Source organism: Elephantulus edwardii, unplaced genomic scaffold (genome assembly GCF_000299155.1).
Source record: "Elephantulus edwardii isolate Elephantulus edwardi_28Jun2011 unplaced genomic scaffold, EleEdw1.0 scaffold00227, whole genome shotgun sequence".
NCBI lineage: Eukaryota > Metazoa > Chordata > Mammalia > Macroscelidea > Macroscelididae > Elephantulus > Elephantulus edwardii.
The window spans coordinates 549,646-567,309 of record NW_006399977.1 but is presented as its reverse complement, the minus strand read 5'-3'; the positions used below and the strand labels follow the sequence as shown (position 1 = coordinate 567,309).

General features: G+C 36.3%; 1 protein-coding gene across 1 annotated transcript in view; it reads left to right on the top strand.

Moving 5' to 3' along the window:
* The window catches only part of TTLL7 (tubulin tyrosine ligase-like family, member 7), a 216,356-nt gene that overhangs the window by 20,745 nt on the left and 177,947 nt on the right, over nt 1-17,664 (top strand). The window contains exons 7-8 of the mRNA XM_006898356.1: nt 4,343-4,507; nt 16,141-16,299. Coding sequence (XP_006898418.1) covers nt 4,343-4,507; nt 16,141-16,299 — 324 coding nt within the window. The remainder of the gene's footprint in view (nt 1-4,342; nt 4,508-16,140; nt 16,300-17,664) is intronic.

Here is a 17,664-nt window from a genome sequence, read left to right as displayed (position 1 = left end):
TGCTTGGTAGGGTGGAGGGACAGCACAGGAGGGGAAGGCCCTCTATGAGGTGGATTGATTCAGTGACTGGGATAATCGGGATGGGTGTGTCAGAGACAATGAGATTGGCACAGGACAGAGCAGGGTTTAGGGCTGTTGTCCATAGGGTCGCACATAACAACAATAACAACAACAACAACAACAACAACAACAATGTGATAATGGATAATAAGTGTGTTTTTGTTATATGCCTTTGAGTCACTTGCCACTCATAGTGACCTACAAGAGCCCTAAACCCTCCTCTGTGCTGTGCCTTTTTATCTGTGACACACTTAAACCCATTACTCCAGTGAAGATCTACTAAATTGAAAGATCTAAAGTAGTGTTTAAAAGAACACCTCATCTACTGGAGATAAAGTTATAAAAGGTGTTTATTTTTTAAATTCAAATTTTAATGAGGAGTTAGCCCCCTAGGCAGTTGAGAATGTATTGTCTTGACAAAGTAATTGAGGATACCTAACAAGAGCATGAGAATCCTGTGAACAAACTTTGCTTTAGTCTGTACCATCCTCCTCATCAGATATACTTGAACCCCTGTAATCACTGTATCAGTCCATCTGGTGGAGAATTTTTCACTTTTTCTGACCCTCCACTCTCCCAAGTAGGTTAGACAAGTTGCCTCACCTAGCAACATTTCTAAAGTATGTGAGATGAAGCTTCACCATCCTTGCTTCCAAAGAACACTCTGACTCTACTTTTTCCAAGATGTTTGTTCTTCTGGCAGTCCATGGGATATTCAGTACTCTTCTCCAACATCACAGTTCAAAGACATCAATTCTCCTGTCATCCTTATTTATTGTCCACCTTTTAGATGCATAGGGACTAATTGAAAAGACCATGGATTCTATCAGGTACACCTTAGTCTTTAAATTGACATCATTGCTCTTTAGTACCTTGGAGAGGTCCAGCAGCAGATTTTCCCAGTGCAACACATTTTTTCATTTCCTGGCTGCTGACACCAAATGTGTTATATCCAAGTAAGATGAGATAATTATATAGTTAAAGTACATTGTATGGAGGAGTGAGATTCAGAGATCTTAGAAACCAGATATTTCAGAACATTGTAGGCTATGTCTAGGATTTTAGAAATTAACTATAGAAGAAGGGAAGCCGTTGATTGAAAGAATACAAGGGAATGAAGAAATGGTATCTACACTTTAAGGACACTGATCTTTGGTGGGGTGGAGAGAGGTGAATTAGATCAGAAAAAGGAAGACTAGAAAGTGTGTCCTAGTCTAACCATAAAGAAAAGGAAAGAGAAAACTTAAAATGTATCATGGCATTGGGGCTGGAGAAGAACATATATTTGAGGGATATTTTGGAGATGATGTCATCAGGATCTCTGACTCCTTAAGGCTATTCATAGCAGAATGAAACCGTGCCCCATCCTGTGTCATTCCCACATTATCTGCAATGCTTCAGCACACATATTTTAGTCACTTTGTCCTTCCAGCTCATTGAGGGTCTCCCCTTTTTTTCTGACCTTCTGCTTTTCCAAACATAATGCTCCTCTGTAAGGACTCTCCTGATAAATGCCAAAAATATATGGGACAGAGTCTCACCATTCTTGTCTCACAGTAGCACCCTAGATGCACTTCTTCCAAGACAAAATTGTTTGTTACTTTTACAGTGTATAGTATATTCAGTCCTGTTTACCATCAACACAATTCCACAGCATTGATTCATAATATTCCTTATTCATTGTTCAGTCTTTATGTGCATATGAAGCTATTGACAATATCATGGCTCAGATCAAGGCTGATAGAGTATGCTAACAGATTTGCTTAGGAGAACAGGAGAAGAGAAGAAATTAGGACAGCATAAGATTTTTGGTATGATTAATTGGAAAAATGGGGATTATTTAATGTGATAGGAAACACAAGAGGTATAAAATATTTGGAAATAAGCTGATGTGTTTGCTTTAACATGTCTGTGCTACCTCCAAATAGATCTGTAGTGCACTGCTGTTGCTAGATAGTGACCATATGTACAACAGCAAAATAGATTCTGGTCCAGTACCATCCTCATAGTAATTGCTAATTTGAGCCTGTGGGTATAGCTGTCATGTCAACCCATCTCATTAAGGAGGTGGAAATCCTCTTCTCCTCTCTTTGATTCTGTTTTACCGAGGATGATGTCCATCTCCAGGGACTGACTCCCCCTGAAAATGTGCCTAAGTAGATGAGACACGATTTTGTCATCTTTACATGAAGGGAACTTTCTGACTGTACTTCTGCCCAGATAATTTGCTAATGCTTCTGAAATTCCAGGGCATATTTAATATTCTTTACTGATAATGAAATGCAGATATATCAGCTCTTCAGTCTTCCCTGTGCATGTCAAGCTTTTTTGCATGTATATAATGTTATTGAAAATGCCATGACTTTTGGCAGGTGGCCCTAAGACCTCACAGTGATATCTTTAATTTAAAAACTTTTAAAGCAATTTTCAGAGGCAAAGATTGTGAAACTCCATCTGACATCCTTAGGACACATGGTCAGGAGGGATCAGTCCTTAGAGAAGGACATCATGCTTGGAAGGGTGGAGGGACAGCACAAGAGAGGGAGACACAGGATGAAATTAGTGGGAGTAGGTGTGTCAGAGACAGTGAGAGAGGCTCAGGATATGACAGTGTTCAGAACTGTTGTGCATAAGTTGCTATGTAAGTCACAGTTAAATCAACGGCACATAGCAACAAGAACAACAGCAGCAATATTAAGACATTTTTGCAAAATGGATAGATCCTCTAAAATATTATTTCTCAACTTCTTTATTAAATTAAAGGACTAGTAACAGCTTAGAAAGGATCCCTGGTAAGCCAATGAATTAAGCATTGGACTGCCTACCACAGATCAGCTTTGACTCCATCACTCACTACTAGGAGAAAATAGAGGCAATCTTCTTTGGTACAAATTTTCAACTTTGGAAACCCCCAAGAGCAGTTCTGTTCTATAGGGTCATTGTAGGTTGTAATCAGTTTGATGGCTTTAGATAGGGCTTATATTTTAGAGCCTACAACTCGACAGCACACAACAACAACAACAACAACAACAACAAGGAGGTACTATATTTTTATTATTTTCCTTTTTTAAAAATCAAGCACTTACACAGAAAAAAAAGTTTGCATTCTTTTAAATATCTTTTAATTCGAAACTTCGCTAAGTTTTGTGAGGGCAGGTGCTATGTGTCTCTTACTAAATTTTTAAATACATAGTCCAGCATTAATTCCTGTACATAGTAGGTACTCCTTAAATATTTTTTTAATGCATTAAAATACATTCTTTAGTTATGCATTGATTTTTTATTTTTTTAGTTGTGCATTGGTTAGCAAATAGTATATATAACTAAAAAATAATAATGAAATATAATTACAAAAACAGTATATATAGCTAAAAATTACTTCTGTGAGTTCACTAAAAATATTTCAGTATTTTAGATCTGAGTAACTTCCATGAAAATTAAATATGGATAATTATGCTGATAAAATTGTGCTAGCTTTGATACAATATTACAATCTGAAAGATTCTTTAAAAGTAGGATTATGAAGTAAAAAATTAAACATAGACTTGATGAATGTATGAATTGGATTTATAAGGAGCCACAAAATGTGTCTTAACTGACAATTAGGAGAAGTTCTAAATTTTAAATTCTTTTTCAAGTTTATTTGACAAGTTTATTTGCATATAAACAAGTACAGTAAGTAATAGAGACTAAGACAAAAGAGCCCAAATATGGACCACTGATAATGGATAAATCTGTTTAGTGTTGTATGATGACTCCTGTCTGCTGACTCAGTGTGCACTCTTTCTTGGTCAGGATTTAAAGTAGACTCTGAGCCAATATAAGAAGACAGATGCTGTAGTAGTGTACAATATTAACTTGAGTTTCCCCGTAGTTGTAAAGAACTAGAATGACCTCGGAAAATTCCCGTTTTACCACAAATTGGGGTAAAAATGAAAAATGGTCAAACCATAAAAACCAAAACCAAACCTAGAGTACTGTTCTTGCTTAGCGATGTGTGTAGCTTCATATTTTTTTAGGTAATCTCAATATTTTTATTGATTTTAATACTTTCATGATATATATAAAATAATGTGAAAAAGTAACTGACAATGATTACATTTTCAGTTGTTGAAGGGAAATAAACATTTTCCTTTTTTAAAAAAATACATGTAATCATAAAAATGTCAGCCTTTAAGTTTTAAATGTTAGACTTCTCTTTAGTCTTTCAGTGTATTCTTTTCTGTGAAACATCAAAGTGCTAGGTTCTTACGAGTACTAACAATTTTGGTTCTTGTTGCAGACCCAGTTATACATGCACTTGACAAACTACTCTGTGAACAAACATAATGAGCGTTTTGAACGTGATGAAACTGAAAACAAAGGCAGCAAACGCTCCATCAAATGGTTTACAGAATTTCTCCAAGCAAATCAACATGATGTTACCAAATTTTGGAGCGATATTTCAGTAAGATGATACCATTTCAAAAGTGTTACTATCATTCCTTAGAATTAATTTAAAATACAGTCTGGCATTTACAGTAAAGAGCAGATTCCATTTAACTGGATGATTGGCTAGATAAAGAATGTTTTCATGAATTGTAACTTGTAATAGAACTTAATTGATAAATATAAGTTTATTGTTAGTGATGAGGAAGAAGAACTTCTGGGTGAGGGAAAAAGTATAAAGAAAACCAGAGAAGAATAGGTGTAGTGATATGTTGGATAGGTTGTCATATGCAGTTTGTGGGAGAGCTGTGGAGATTTATTTCTAAAGTAATATGTGGATGCCATATATGAGATCTGAAAAGCAAAGTTTAATTTGATAGGCACTAGATATTCACTTAGATTTTTAAAGCAAAAGAACAATATAGGCAAAGATGGTTGTTGCTAGCTAGGTACCATTGAGTCAAAAAAGATGTATAGTGACCCTATGAACAGCCAATCTAAAGCTTTCTCTATCCTATGCCATTCTCAGAATCTACACGATGCCCAAATCCATTGTTGCAGTCACTGTGTCAGTCCATCCCACTGATGGTCTTCCTCTCTTTCACTGATCCTCAGCTTTCCCCAACACGTCTTTTTGCAAGGACTGGATATACGTACAAAGTATGCAAGACAAAGTATCACCATTATTGCCTCTTAAAAGCACCCTGGTTTCACTTCTCCTAAGACTGATTTGTGTGTTCTTTGGCAATCCATGGTATATTTGAATTGACATCTTTGCTTGATAGTATGATGCATTTAATAGGTAAATCCAGTAGTCAATGTAGAATAAATTTGAGTGAAGACTGTAAGTAGGTACAAAGGAAATTTAAAAGTGAGAAGAATGGCCCAAATTCTAGTGTAGCCTGGGCTTGTAAAGTAAGTGATATGGACATAAACTTTGATTAACTCAATGCCACAGATGAAGGAAAAAGAAGTATCCAGAGATTCCTTGCAGGAATTAGAGAAAGAAAGGAGATGGCATTATTTGAAATAGAGTGGGAAGTACTTTGAGAAGTAAATCTGAAGCTTGCTTTTGTAGAAGTAGAAAAAGAGGCTTATTAGTTCATTTGTGTCACATTCATTGATCCAATAAATGAATATTGTATTTCTAGCATAAGCTTGGCTCCAATATTTATAAAGTTCTAATCAGCACACAGTTAGAAAAATGTGCTGTTGTAAGTGCAAAACAGGTATATATTGGAGTCTATGGAGATGTAGAGGAACACAAACTAATAGGAGCTTGTGGGAAAAGGAGCACTTTCTGTAGACTTTGAAACTGGAATTGAGTTTTAAAGAGCAATTAGGTATGATGACTTGTTCCATTTCAGGCATATTGAGTTTGAAATGTTGTCAGGTAAAAAAAGCCAAGCAGGCAGCTATGTTTTTGGTTTTGTTGATAATAAAATGAAAGATGCATTTTTCATTTTTTTTAACTTTTAAAATATTATTTATACTGGTTTACATACAAAGTTCCTAAAGTTCGTATACATTGTTCTTCACACTGAATCATTCCCCTTTTGTTTACCCATTCTTCCATTCACCCATCAAATTATGTGGCCCTTGGGTTAAGGCACCCACCCCCTTGGATCATCTTACTCATTCTACAATAATAGTCCTATACAGTATTTGTCCTAATGGTACTAAGTTAATTCACTTAGCATAATGCTCTCCAGTGCCTCTCATGTTAGGTAGTAATTTACAAAACCATTGCTCCTGTGTGCTGCGTAACATTCCACTGTGTGAATGTACCACAGTTTCTCAATCCATTCCACTGTGGTTGGAGCATTTGGGCTTTTTCTATGTTCTCATTATGGTGAATAACACTGCTATGAACTTTGGTGTACAAGTCTTTGTGTGTGCATCGGTTCTCGTTTTCTCAAGGTCTAGTCCAAGCATTGGAATAGCTGGATCATATGGAATTTCTATGTTCAGCTCTTTGACGAAGCAGCAAACTGCCTTCCAGAGTAGTTGTACCATTTTATTATAATTCCACCAACAATGTATTTCCCCTCTTGCCATTTCCTCTCCAAAATTTATTACTTGCTGCCCTGCTAAAATCTTTACCATTGCTACTGGGCGAAAATGATAACTCATTGTGGTTTTGATTTACATCTCTCTTATTGCCAGTGATTTGGAGCATTTCTTCATGTGTCTGCTGGCCATCAAATGTCCTCCTCTGTGAAAAGTTTTTCCATGTGTTTTGCCCATTTTAAATTGGGTTCTCAGTCTTTTTCTTCTGGAGGTCCTTGTAGATTCTGTAAACTTTAAATGATAAGATCCTTGTCTGAGATGATATTGCCAATTGTTTGTTCCCAGTTAGTAGGTTTTCTTTTTACCCTGTTTGAAAAAGTTTTTCATGAGTGCCAACCATCAATTTTATCCTTTTCAGATTATGCATTTCTGGCTGTATTTGGCAGTCTCTTTATACCTTAGAGTAGGCTTTCTAAGCTTGGTCCTAGTTTGTGTCTTTTGAGCTTTATTTCGAGGTCTCAGATCCACTTTGAATTGATTTTTTGTGTATGGTGTTAGATGTGGATCCTGTTTCAGCTTTCTGCAGGTAGTTGTCCAGTTCTGGCCGCACCATTTGTTGAAGAGGTTGTCATTTCCCCATTTGATAGGTTTTATTTCCTTGGTGATTATCAGTTGTCCATAGATAGATGAGCCATTTCTGGATTCTCAGTTCTGTTCCACTGGTCTATCATTGTACCAGTACCTCACATATAATTTATGATCATGGACTCAAAAATCCTTAACAAAATCCTAACAATAGAATCCAAAAGCACAACAAAAAAATAATTCATCATTACCAAATGGGATTCATAAGAGGTATGCAAGGATGGTTCAATATAAGAAATACAATCAACGTAATTCACTACATTAACAAAATGAATAACAAGAACCATATGATCCTAGTAATTGATGCAGAAAAGGCATTTGACAAAATCCCACACCTCTTCCTGATTAAGACACTCTTCAAAATTGGAATAGAAGAGAATTTACTCAACATAGTCAACAGTAGATATTAAAAAAACAAGAGCCAATATCATTGTCAATGGAGAAAGACTAAGAGCATTTTCTCTGCAAACAGGGACCAGACAAGGATGTCCACTGTCGCCACTCCTATTCAATTGTATTGGAAGTGCTTGCTAGGGCAGAAAAACAAAAGAAGGAAATAAAAAGCATCACAGTCAGCAAAGAGATGTTTAAACTGTTGCTCCATGCAGATAATATGACAGTGTACATAGAAATCCCCAAGTACTAAACAAAAAACTGTTAGGTCAATTTAGTAGAGCGGCAGTCTATAAGACTAACATCCTAAAAACAGTGGGATTCCTCTACAGTAACAAAGAGAACTCAGAGAAGGAAGTCAGGAAAACAATACCATTTATAATAACCAACCACAAACTGAGATACTTTGGAGAGAACCTAATTAGAGACTCAAAAGACCTCTAAAGAAAACTACAGAACATTTTTTCAAGACAGAATAAAAGATCTAACTAAATGTAAAAATGTTCCCTGTTCATTGATGGGAAGACTCAATATTGTGAAAATGACAGTCCTACCAAAAGCAATCTACATGTTCAACACAATCCCACTACAGAAATAAAATTCATTTTTCAAGGAGATTTAAAGGGAAATTGTCAAGTTTATTTGAAGAGGAGAGAGACCCTGAATAAGCATAGTACTCCTGAAAAGCAAAAATGAAGTGGGAGGCATAGCTCTCCCTCCCTGACCTCGAAACCTAGTACATAGTAGTAACTGGTACAATGTCAGGCATTTTTCATTTTCAATGTAGTGGATGAAAGAAAGAAAGGGAAACACAGCTTAGAAGGTAACTTGCTGAAGTTATTGATCTTAGCAGAGGCATTAAGAAGAGTATTCAGCATTAGGGGAATGTGTCTATTTAAAGCTATAGAATGTAACACTCTCTTTAGGGATGGATTGTATATAGTAACATACTTTATATAGAAAATGGTTATGACAATTCAGTTTGTTGAGCTTCATTCTCTCTAAGAATCAATTAGAGAGAAACATAAGTATTATACTTATCCTTTTTTGATTTTTTTTAGTTATTTGATTAAAAAAATTCGAATTTTCTGTATTGCAGAATAAAGGACTAAAAATTCTTAGGTGCTAGACAATTAAGAAAGAGTGAAATTGTCTGAAGAGAAAAAAAATAGTGCTGTGAACTGTGGTTATTTGAAAAATGTAAGCAATCTTTTCAAAGCAGGTAACCATCACTTAGCATCAGCTATTAATTTCACAAACAGGTAACCATCACTTAGCATCAGCCTATTAATTTCACAGTGTTTCAGGGATAATATAGATCATCCTTTTAATTCATCAAAAGAAGCCATAAACATAGATGTTGAGAACTACTTAAAAATTTTGAAAATATAGGAATTGCACCAAATGTTTGTTAACTGATAGTCACCAATATATTTTCTTTAACGTCTTTTTGAGAGACTAACTGTATTCACACTAGAAATATGTGTATAATGATGTGTATTTCATTCACTTACTTTACAAAGGCTGCTGTTGTTGTTTGTTGTTGTGTACCATTGAGTTGGAACTGACTCAGGGCTGACCCTCCGGTGGGCTTTCTGAGGTAGTAAGTAGCACAGACGAGATTTCCCATCTTTCTCTCACAGAGCAGTAGATAGACTCTAATCGCATGCCTTTGGTTTGGTAGCAAAACTCCTTACCACTGGTGTACTTTAACAGAGAATTAGAAGAATTCACAGGGATAAAACGAATTAGTTTTGGGTGCTAGCTTATTGATTGAAGGCAATTTGATGACAGCAGAGTGGCTTAAGGACACAATGTGACAAAGTAAGTTTTATATACCCTCTTGGAATACTTTTGTTTCTTTACTAAAATTTTCACTTCCATGTAAATTTAATCCTTATGGAAACTTTTTGTGAAAATTTTGAAGATATTGGGCCAGAAAGAAAAACCAGCACCGTTAAAGTTTATTTCCATTCTTTTCAGTGGTACTTTTCTTATATTATCACATTGTTGTTAGAGTGGACTTATAGCTGACCCCCTAGAGGGTTTTCAGATGTAGTAGATCACATGGGAGGAGATTGCTGATCCTTTTCCCAAAGAGCATCTAGTGGGTTTGAACTGTGTGCCTTTCACATTGCAGCACAGCTTCTTACCACTCCTTGTTTATCTGTTAACTGAAGGTGGAGGTGGGAGTCCACCCAGATATACCTGGGAATAAAGGCCTAGATTGACAGAGTAAGTGGAGTAATGAGGGTAGGTGTGTCAGAGACAGTGAGATTGGCTCAGGATAGAGCAGGGTTCAGAGCTAGTGTGGAAAGGATTGCTATGAGTTGTAGTCAACTCAATAGTACATAACAACAATTTACTTCTGAAAAATTAGCAATTGAAAATTCTATGGGGTATGGTTCTACAATTATGCATATGAGTTTGCTATGAGTCAGAACTTACTCTGTGCCTGTTAGGCAAATGACAGAAAATATGAGATTCTAAATATTCTGCCAATATTTAGGTGTCAACAAAGTTTATTAAAGGCACGGGTCAAGAACATCAGCAAATGCTCAAACCATTCTGACACTAAGAGGAAGCAAAGATTTGGGTTTACTTAAAGAGTTTGGGCATGGGGTTACACAGAATTCATTGCAGTTGGCAGTTGAAATGTCTTTACATTTGAGAAATGTTATTGTTTCTGACTTCTCATGGATGTCCAAGGCTCAAGCCCAGCATAGAGTGCAGTCCAGGAGTAGTAACCAAGTTGGGTCAGCATGTACTAGAGAATTTAGCAACATGTTATTTCCAAAATTATTGAGGCAAACATATCATAAAATAGCTATTAGAACAAAATGATTTCTCTGCTGCTAACATATAAAATGGATTTTTAATGCTTAATATGTAAACTGCTGTTACATGCCAACTGATTTATGTTTTTAATATACAACTAAGCCTAATGTCAGTGAAGAAAATTACTTTTCTGTTAGACAGTATAATTTTTAGATATGTCTCCTGAACTTGACCAGTTTAAGCTTACTAAGCTCTAATACATCTCATATATAAATGGGTATGTTTGCATCATTTTTGTTTATATTTGTTTGTTATTTTGTCGTTATTCTTATCAAGGGGGCTACAGTTCATAGTGACCGTATGAACACCAGATCTGCACCTTGCCCTATCCTGTACCCTCTTCACACTCTCTGCCATGCTCGAAACCATTGTTAAAGCTGCTATACTAGTCCATCTCTTTAAAGTGCCTTCATCTTTCTTACTGACCTCTCCCAGCATGATTTTTTCCGCACCAAGGACTGGTCCATCCTGCTAACATGCGGAAAGTATGTCAAGTGAAGTCTCACCATCCTTGCTTCTAAGGAGCAGTCTGGTTGCATTTCCTCTAAGCTAGATTTGTGTGTTCTTTTGGCAGTTCATGGTATATTCAATATTCTTTGCCAACAGCACAATTCAAAGACATTGATTCCTTGGTCCTCCTTATTAATTGTCCAACTTTCAAATACACAGGACACAGTTAATAATACCCTGACTTTTATCAGCCACAGCTTTGTCTTTAAAATCCTCGTTCTTGTCATGAGTCTGGAACCAAGACTGCGTAGTGATGTGGACTTGAGGTGAGGGCTTGTATAACAATGAAATAATTTTTCTTTTACTTTTCAAAGAGAAGAATGAACTGGAGGGGAGGGGAGAGGTGGGCAGGGAAAGAAGTGCTACAGTGAATGAATGGGAAAAAAAAATCCTTGCTCTTTAGCACTGTGGAGAGTTCATTCACAGCAGACTTTCTCAATGCTATGCCTTTTGATTTTTTGACTTCTATTATATTACTTAGTGTATATTAGTAACCAATAAACAATATGCTGCTGTTGTTAGGTGCTGTATAGTTGACTATGACTTGTAATGAGCCTCTGATCAGTAGATCTGAACCCTTTCTTATGCTGTGCCATCCTCATTGTCTCCGATATACTTGAGCCCATTGCTGCTGTCACTATGTCATTTGATCTTGTTGACAGTCTTCCTCTTTTTAATGACTAATAAATTGCTGTTGATATTATATGTAGTCTATTAGGAATGACTCATTTTCAGAGCTGTAACTTCCATGGGAGGAGAGATTGTTCACCTTTTTGCCATAAATTAGTTGGTAGATTCATCACCTATCTTTGGCTTGGCAGCACAACTCTTTACCACTGGGCAACCAGACCAATAAGTAAATTTTAAATGATATTTAGTATTATTAAAATAAATTATTACTCCTTGAATGAACTGTATAGAATAATTTTATAAACTTAAGCTAGAAATCGACAAATATCTGTACATATCAAAGCTTATAAATCTACAAATATAAGTGTATATAAAAAAATCTACAAATAATTACACATATCAAAGCAATACTGCTATGTTAAAATGCCCCAATGTCATTAGTGAAATTTGTACTTGGTTCTATCACATCTGAAATATATATTTGTAATTTTACTTTCCTATTCTTAAAAAAATGTGCTGTTTACTACAAAGCAAATAATAAATCTGTAAGACAAGGTCCATCGAGAGCTTTTCACTTTTCCACTGAGCCTGTTTTATTTCACAGATATATGTTAGCCTTTATTTTAATTTATTATCTCTACTTTTAAATTGCTACAGTAATACTTCCAAATATTTATGTAAAATGGCTTTTTTCCCTTTTATACTTATATGGTATTATGTTTCAGGGAAAAAGATAGGCACTCTCCTCCTGTGTAGTTTGTTGTTGTTGTTAAGTGCTATCAAGTCACCTGCAACTCATAGCAAATCTACGTACAACAGCCCTAAACCCTGCTCTATCCTGTGCCAATCTTATTGTCTCTGACACACCAACTCCATTACCCCAGTCACTGAATCAATCCACCTCTTTGAAGGTCTTCCTCTCTTGAGTTGTCCCTCCACCCTGCCAAGCATTATGTCCCTTCAAGGACAAAGTATTTCAGACAAAGCTTCAGAATTCTTGCCTCCAAGGAGCAGCCTGTTCTCACCCTTTCAAGGATGAACCTGTTTGTTTTCTAGCAGTTCTTGGTATATTCAATACTCTTCTCTAGCACCACAGTTCAAAGGAATCAATTCACCTTCTATCATCCCTAGACATTGTCTAGCTTTCTGATGTATAGCAAGTAATTTCAAAGACTATGACCTGGATTAGGTGCACCTTAATATCCAGACTGACATTGTTGTGCTTCATTCAGTACTTTGGAGAGGTCTCTGACAGCACTTTCCCAATGCAATTCATCTTTTAATTTCTTGGCTGCTGGTACCAAGAGTGTTGATAGTAGAGCCAAGCAAACCAAAGCTGTTTACAATCTCAATCTCTTCGTCATCCTTCACGATGATACCAATTGGCCCAGTGGTGAGAATCTTTGTTTTCTTAATGTTGAGCGTCACCTTGTGCAGCAAGCAATTCAGGTCCTCCTCAGTACACCTTGTGCAGCAAGCACTTCAGGTCCTCCTCAGTATCAGCAATCAGGTTATGTCATTTGCATAATGCAGGTTGTTGATGAGTCTCCCTCCAATCCTGATGCTACACTTCTCCTCATAGAGCCCAGTCTCCCAGATAATCTGTTCAGCATATAGGTTGAAAAGGTATGGAGATCAGATACATCCCTGACACACACCCTTTGCAATTTTGAACCATGCAATGTTGAACCCTGCTCTATTCTGATGACTGCCTCCTGATCCAAGTATAGATTTCAGATAAGAATGATCAAGTGTTCTGGAATTCTCATTCTTCTCAGGGTTAGCCACAGTTTGTTGTGATCCACACAGTCAAAAGTATAGTCAATGAAACACAGACAGACATTCTTTTTGCACTCTGCTTTCAGCCAAGATACACCTGGCATTAACTATAATATCCCTACTACTGCTGCCTCTTCTAAACCCAGCATGAACTTCTGACAGTTCTCTGTTGATGTGCTGTTCAGTTGCTTTTGGATAATTTTCAGCAGAATCTTGCTTTCATGTGATAATAATGATATTGTTCGATATTTTTAGCACTCTGTCAGATCACCTTTCTTTGGAATGGGAATAAATACAGATCTTTTTCAGTCCATAGGCCAGGTCATTGTCCTCCAGATTTCTTGGCACAACTTGGTTAGCACATTCAGACCAGCATCTGTTTGTTGAAATATTTCAGCTGGTATATTGTCAATTTCTGGAGTCTTGTTTTTTGCCAGTTCTTTCAGAACAGTGTGATTTAGTGCCTCTGTAAACATTATAGAGGGTCAGGTATTACTTGGTTCTGAGTAGATACCACATAAGAACAACATCATAATGCAGTATGACCACGTAGTTGTTATTTAGACCAGAATTTTTTTGCGAAAACTTTCACAACAGTTTTTACCCTTATTTGATTAGCACTGAGATTCTGAATCAATAAAGTGATTGATTTTTATCTTACCTTTGTTCTCCTATATAGTAAATATTCCCACCATATACTATAATGTATATCTGACTTGACATAAGAGGCAGCATTTAATAGGAATGATCAAGTAACAATAATAATGGTAGTAGTTAAGTAGCTAGGAGCTCCTAGGTGATGTAAATGTCCAAAACACTGAGTTTGCTAACCAGAAAAGGTTCAAGATTCAAGTTTATAGAGAGGAATGTAGAAGAAAGGGCTGGTCATCTACTTCCAGAAAATTCTATGGAGCACAGTTGTGCTTGGACACAAATGGGGTCATTGCAACTCATTATTAACTCACGCTCAAGTAATTAGTGGTTCGTAAAATAGCTGGCCTTTACTGACATTTACTTAGTTCTAGGAACTGTGCTAAGAGTTTTACATGTAATCACATTTTATCTTTACCTAATTATTTTACAGTGGATATTGTTGCTACTCCCAGATTACATTTGGGAATACTCAGATTCCTGAAGTTTAAGCAATATGACCCAAGTAGTAGGACTTTGAAGTAGCAAAGCCACAAAGAAATTAATGTATTCTAAATTCAGAACCAAGTTCTTAATCACTATGCTATCACTTCTTACACATCTCAAGTAACAGTTAAAAATGATAGTGTGTGTTAGAAGCAAAAACTAATAGTATTTCCATAATCTATAGTTTGTTTTTACCAAAGTTCAGGACCCAATTTTCCTGTATCAGTAACATAGCAAGTATTATGTGCTTTGGCCAGTCACTCACTCATTGCTGTTGAATTGGAAGTAATGTATATAGCTGACCCTCCATTGGCTTTTCAAGGCTATAAATCACAATGGAAAAGATTGGGGATCTTTCTTGCCTGGAGTGGGTGGTGGATTAGAACCAGAGATACATGGCCTTTTATATTAGCAGTATAACTTTCTACTTGGTCATCAGACTAATTAACAGTATTCTCCTTCCAGACAAACTTTATGAACCACAGAGACATTATTGTACCAAGAACATGGACTCATATATAAACTCTATCCTCCTAGCCCTTCAAATATATCTCAGAGATCTTATAATGGTTATTTTTGTGTAATTGATAATATTTTATAATTTTTAATGGTTTTTGTTTGTTAAATGTTTCTTTCTGATTTTTTTAAAGTTTCCTACTAAGCTCATTTATTTATATGCTTTTCCTAAGAAGACTAGGACCTGCTCATACTTTAATTTTATTTAACAAATGTTGTTGCTTTTGTGTGCCATCCGTGGAACTGACTCATACCTGACCCTCCTGTGGATTTGCTAAGGCTGTAAATCTCATAGGAGGAAATTGACTCTTTTTCTCCCTGGAGCAGCTCATGGACTCTAACCATGTTTCTTCAGGTTGGCAGCTCAACTGAGAAACCGCATTTATCAACCTCTATTTTATCTATCTATCTATCTATCTATCTATCTATCTATCTATCTATCCAACTATCTATCTATCTATCTATCTATCTATCTATCTATCTATCTATCTATCTATCTATCTATCATCTATCTATCCATCCATTCATTCATTCAAGGCTTTTTTCCCCCTTAGCAACTTACAGATATTGTGTCAGCACTAGTGGTGCATTGGTTAAGTGCTTGGCTGTCAAATAAAAGGCCAGCAATTCAAACCCATCAACCTTTCCATGAGGGAAAGATGGAACAATCTGCTTTTCTGAAACTTATCGTTTAAAAAAGCCCAATGGGAGCTGTTCTGCTCTGTTCAATAGGGCAGCTATGAGTCCCTACAATTTCATATTACCCCCAAAATTATTAAATGCTAGACATTGTTGTGGGTGCTGTTAATGGAGTCATAAATAAGACAAGTGTGAAACTGCTTTAAAAAAAACCCTATCAGGTATGTGCTGTAGGAGTCATTGGCTGGGGTGATATAAATGTTTGTGGGTGGTTATGTTAACTTGGAGGTCAAGGAAGGCCTTTCTGATTATCAAGAAGCTAGGTCTGGGATTTAGTGGGGAATGAGCATTCCCAGCAGAAGGAACAGTTAGTACAAAGGGCCAAAAGCAGGAGGAGATGTCATGAAAACACAAGGTGCACATATTCCTGCAGCGTAGTAGACAGTAGAATTGACTGACATGAAGTCAGAGCTTCAGCTAGGCCCTATGTTTCTACATATGTAAATGAATACAAAATGCTAAGACATCTTCACCTCTTTTTATCACAACCCACAGGAATTGGTGGTCAAGACTTTAATTGTAGCAGAGCCCCATGTCCTCCATGCATACCGAATGTGCAGACCCGGACAACCTCCAGGAAGTGAAAGCGTCTGTTTTGAAGTCTTGGGATTTGATATTCTGTTGGATAGAAAACTAAAACCATGGCTTCTGGAGGTAAGACCTTTAAAAAGAATGAGAAGTTATCACTGTGCTCGTATGTTAAGTGTATCCTGTACACTTATTGAAAGTGGGTACTTGGCATAGTTGCCTTATTAACTGAGCTGAATGAGGCCTGAATGGAGAAGATAGTGGAAGACTAGATGAAGAAAGAAAAGGAATTTTTGGAAATGAGGCAGTTCCAGGAAAGAATCAATATATTTTTTTATTTTACTTCTCAAATTAGTATTTATACAGTTTGTATATCAGAAATTTCGAATGTGTCTGAATGTGCTTTTACTGGTTTGTTGTCTTCTTGCTCTGTTGTTTTCTTAACCTGATGGCTTCTACCACCTCATGTCTTTGGGATCTTGTCTTCCCTCTAAGGGACTCTGGGCTTCAGAATCAACAGCTCTCTTGCTACTTCCTGTGCATACCTTTTATACTCTTTAAGTGGAGACAGAATCAAGAGGCATGAGTTCTATAAAACCATCTGTATGCCCTAGGTTTCCCTCATTTCATCCTCTAAACTCTACATTATTGAGTTTACTGCCAGTGCTAGCATGATCAGCATGGCCATTATATTTCTTGATTATTTAAAAAGTTATTTACTATTTGGGGAATAAAGAGTGATATAGAAAATAAAGAGTATGTCTGGATAAGACTTTTATGTTTCTGACCATTCAGGTTCCTATTTACATTATACTGTGGAAGAAAGCTGAGAAGTCACGTGCCCCAGCACATGTTGTTACTCCCTCCAAGATCTGATCTGAAGTCACAGTCTTTGCATGGCACCTGAAATAATGTGTTTAGGGAACTTTTCAAACATTTAAACATTGACTATTTAGAGAATTAATATTACCTCTTTAGAACTATATTGCTATAGAAAATGTTATCAACTATCTTCCATTTAAAATTAATATTCTTTTTGCTAGTGTTTTATAACTGGAAGTTACATCTGTAATATCAAGTTTGCTTAAGCAAATACAATACGATAACTGAGATCAAGAGATTTAGTTTTTTTTAAAAATTTTATTATTTTGTGTGAGTGTGCCGTCAAATCAGATCTGACTGGTACAAGAGGAGATTGTCCCTCTTTTCCCGGCAGAGCATCTTGTGGATTCGAACTGTGCGCCTCTAGGATTGTAGTTGCAGCTCCTTGTCACTAGGCCACCAGAGCTCCCCTGAGATTTAGTTGTTTTGTGGGATAAATAACACTTTAAATTTTTAGGGCCAATAGCTTATATATGTGTTTCTTAAAGCAAATGGTGTGTATTATATTTTCAAATCACTTCTCTCTGTTAGCTTGTTCAGATTTCACTTCATTAATAGTGTAATAGATGAATAGATGGGCTGCTAACTGAAAGATACACAGTTTGAATT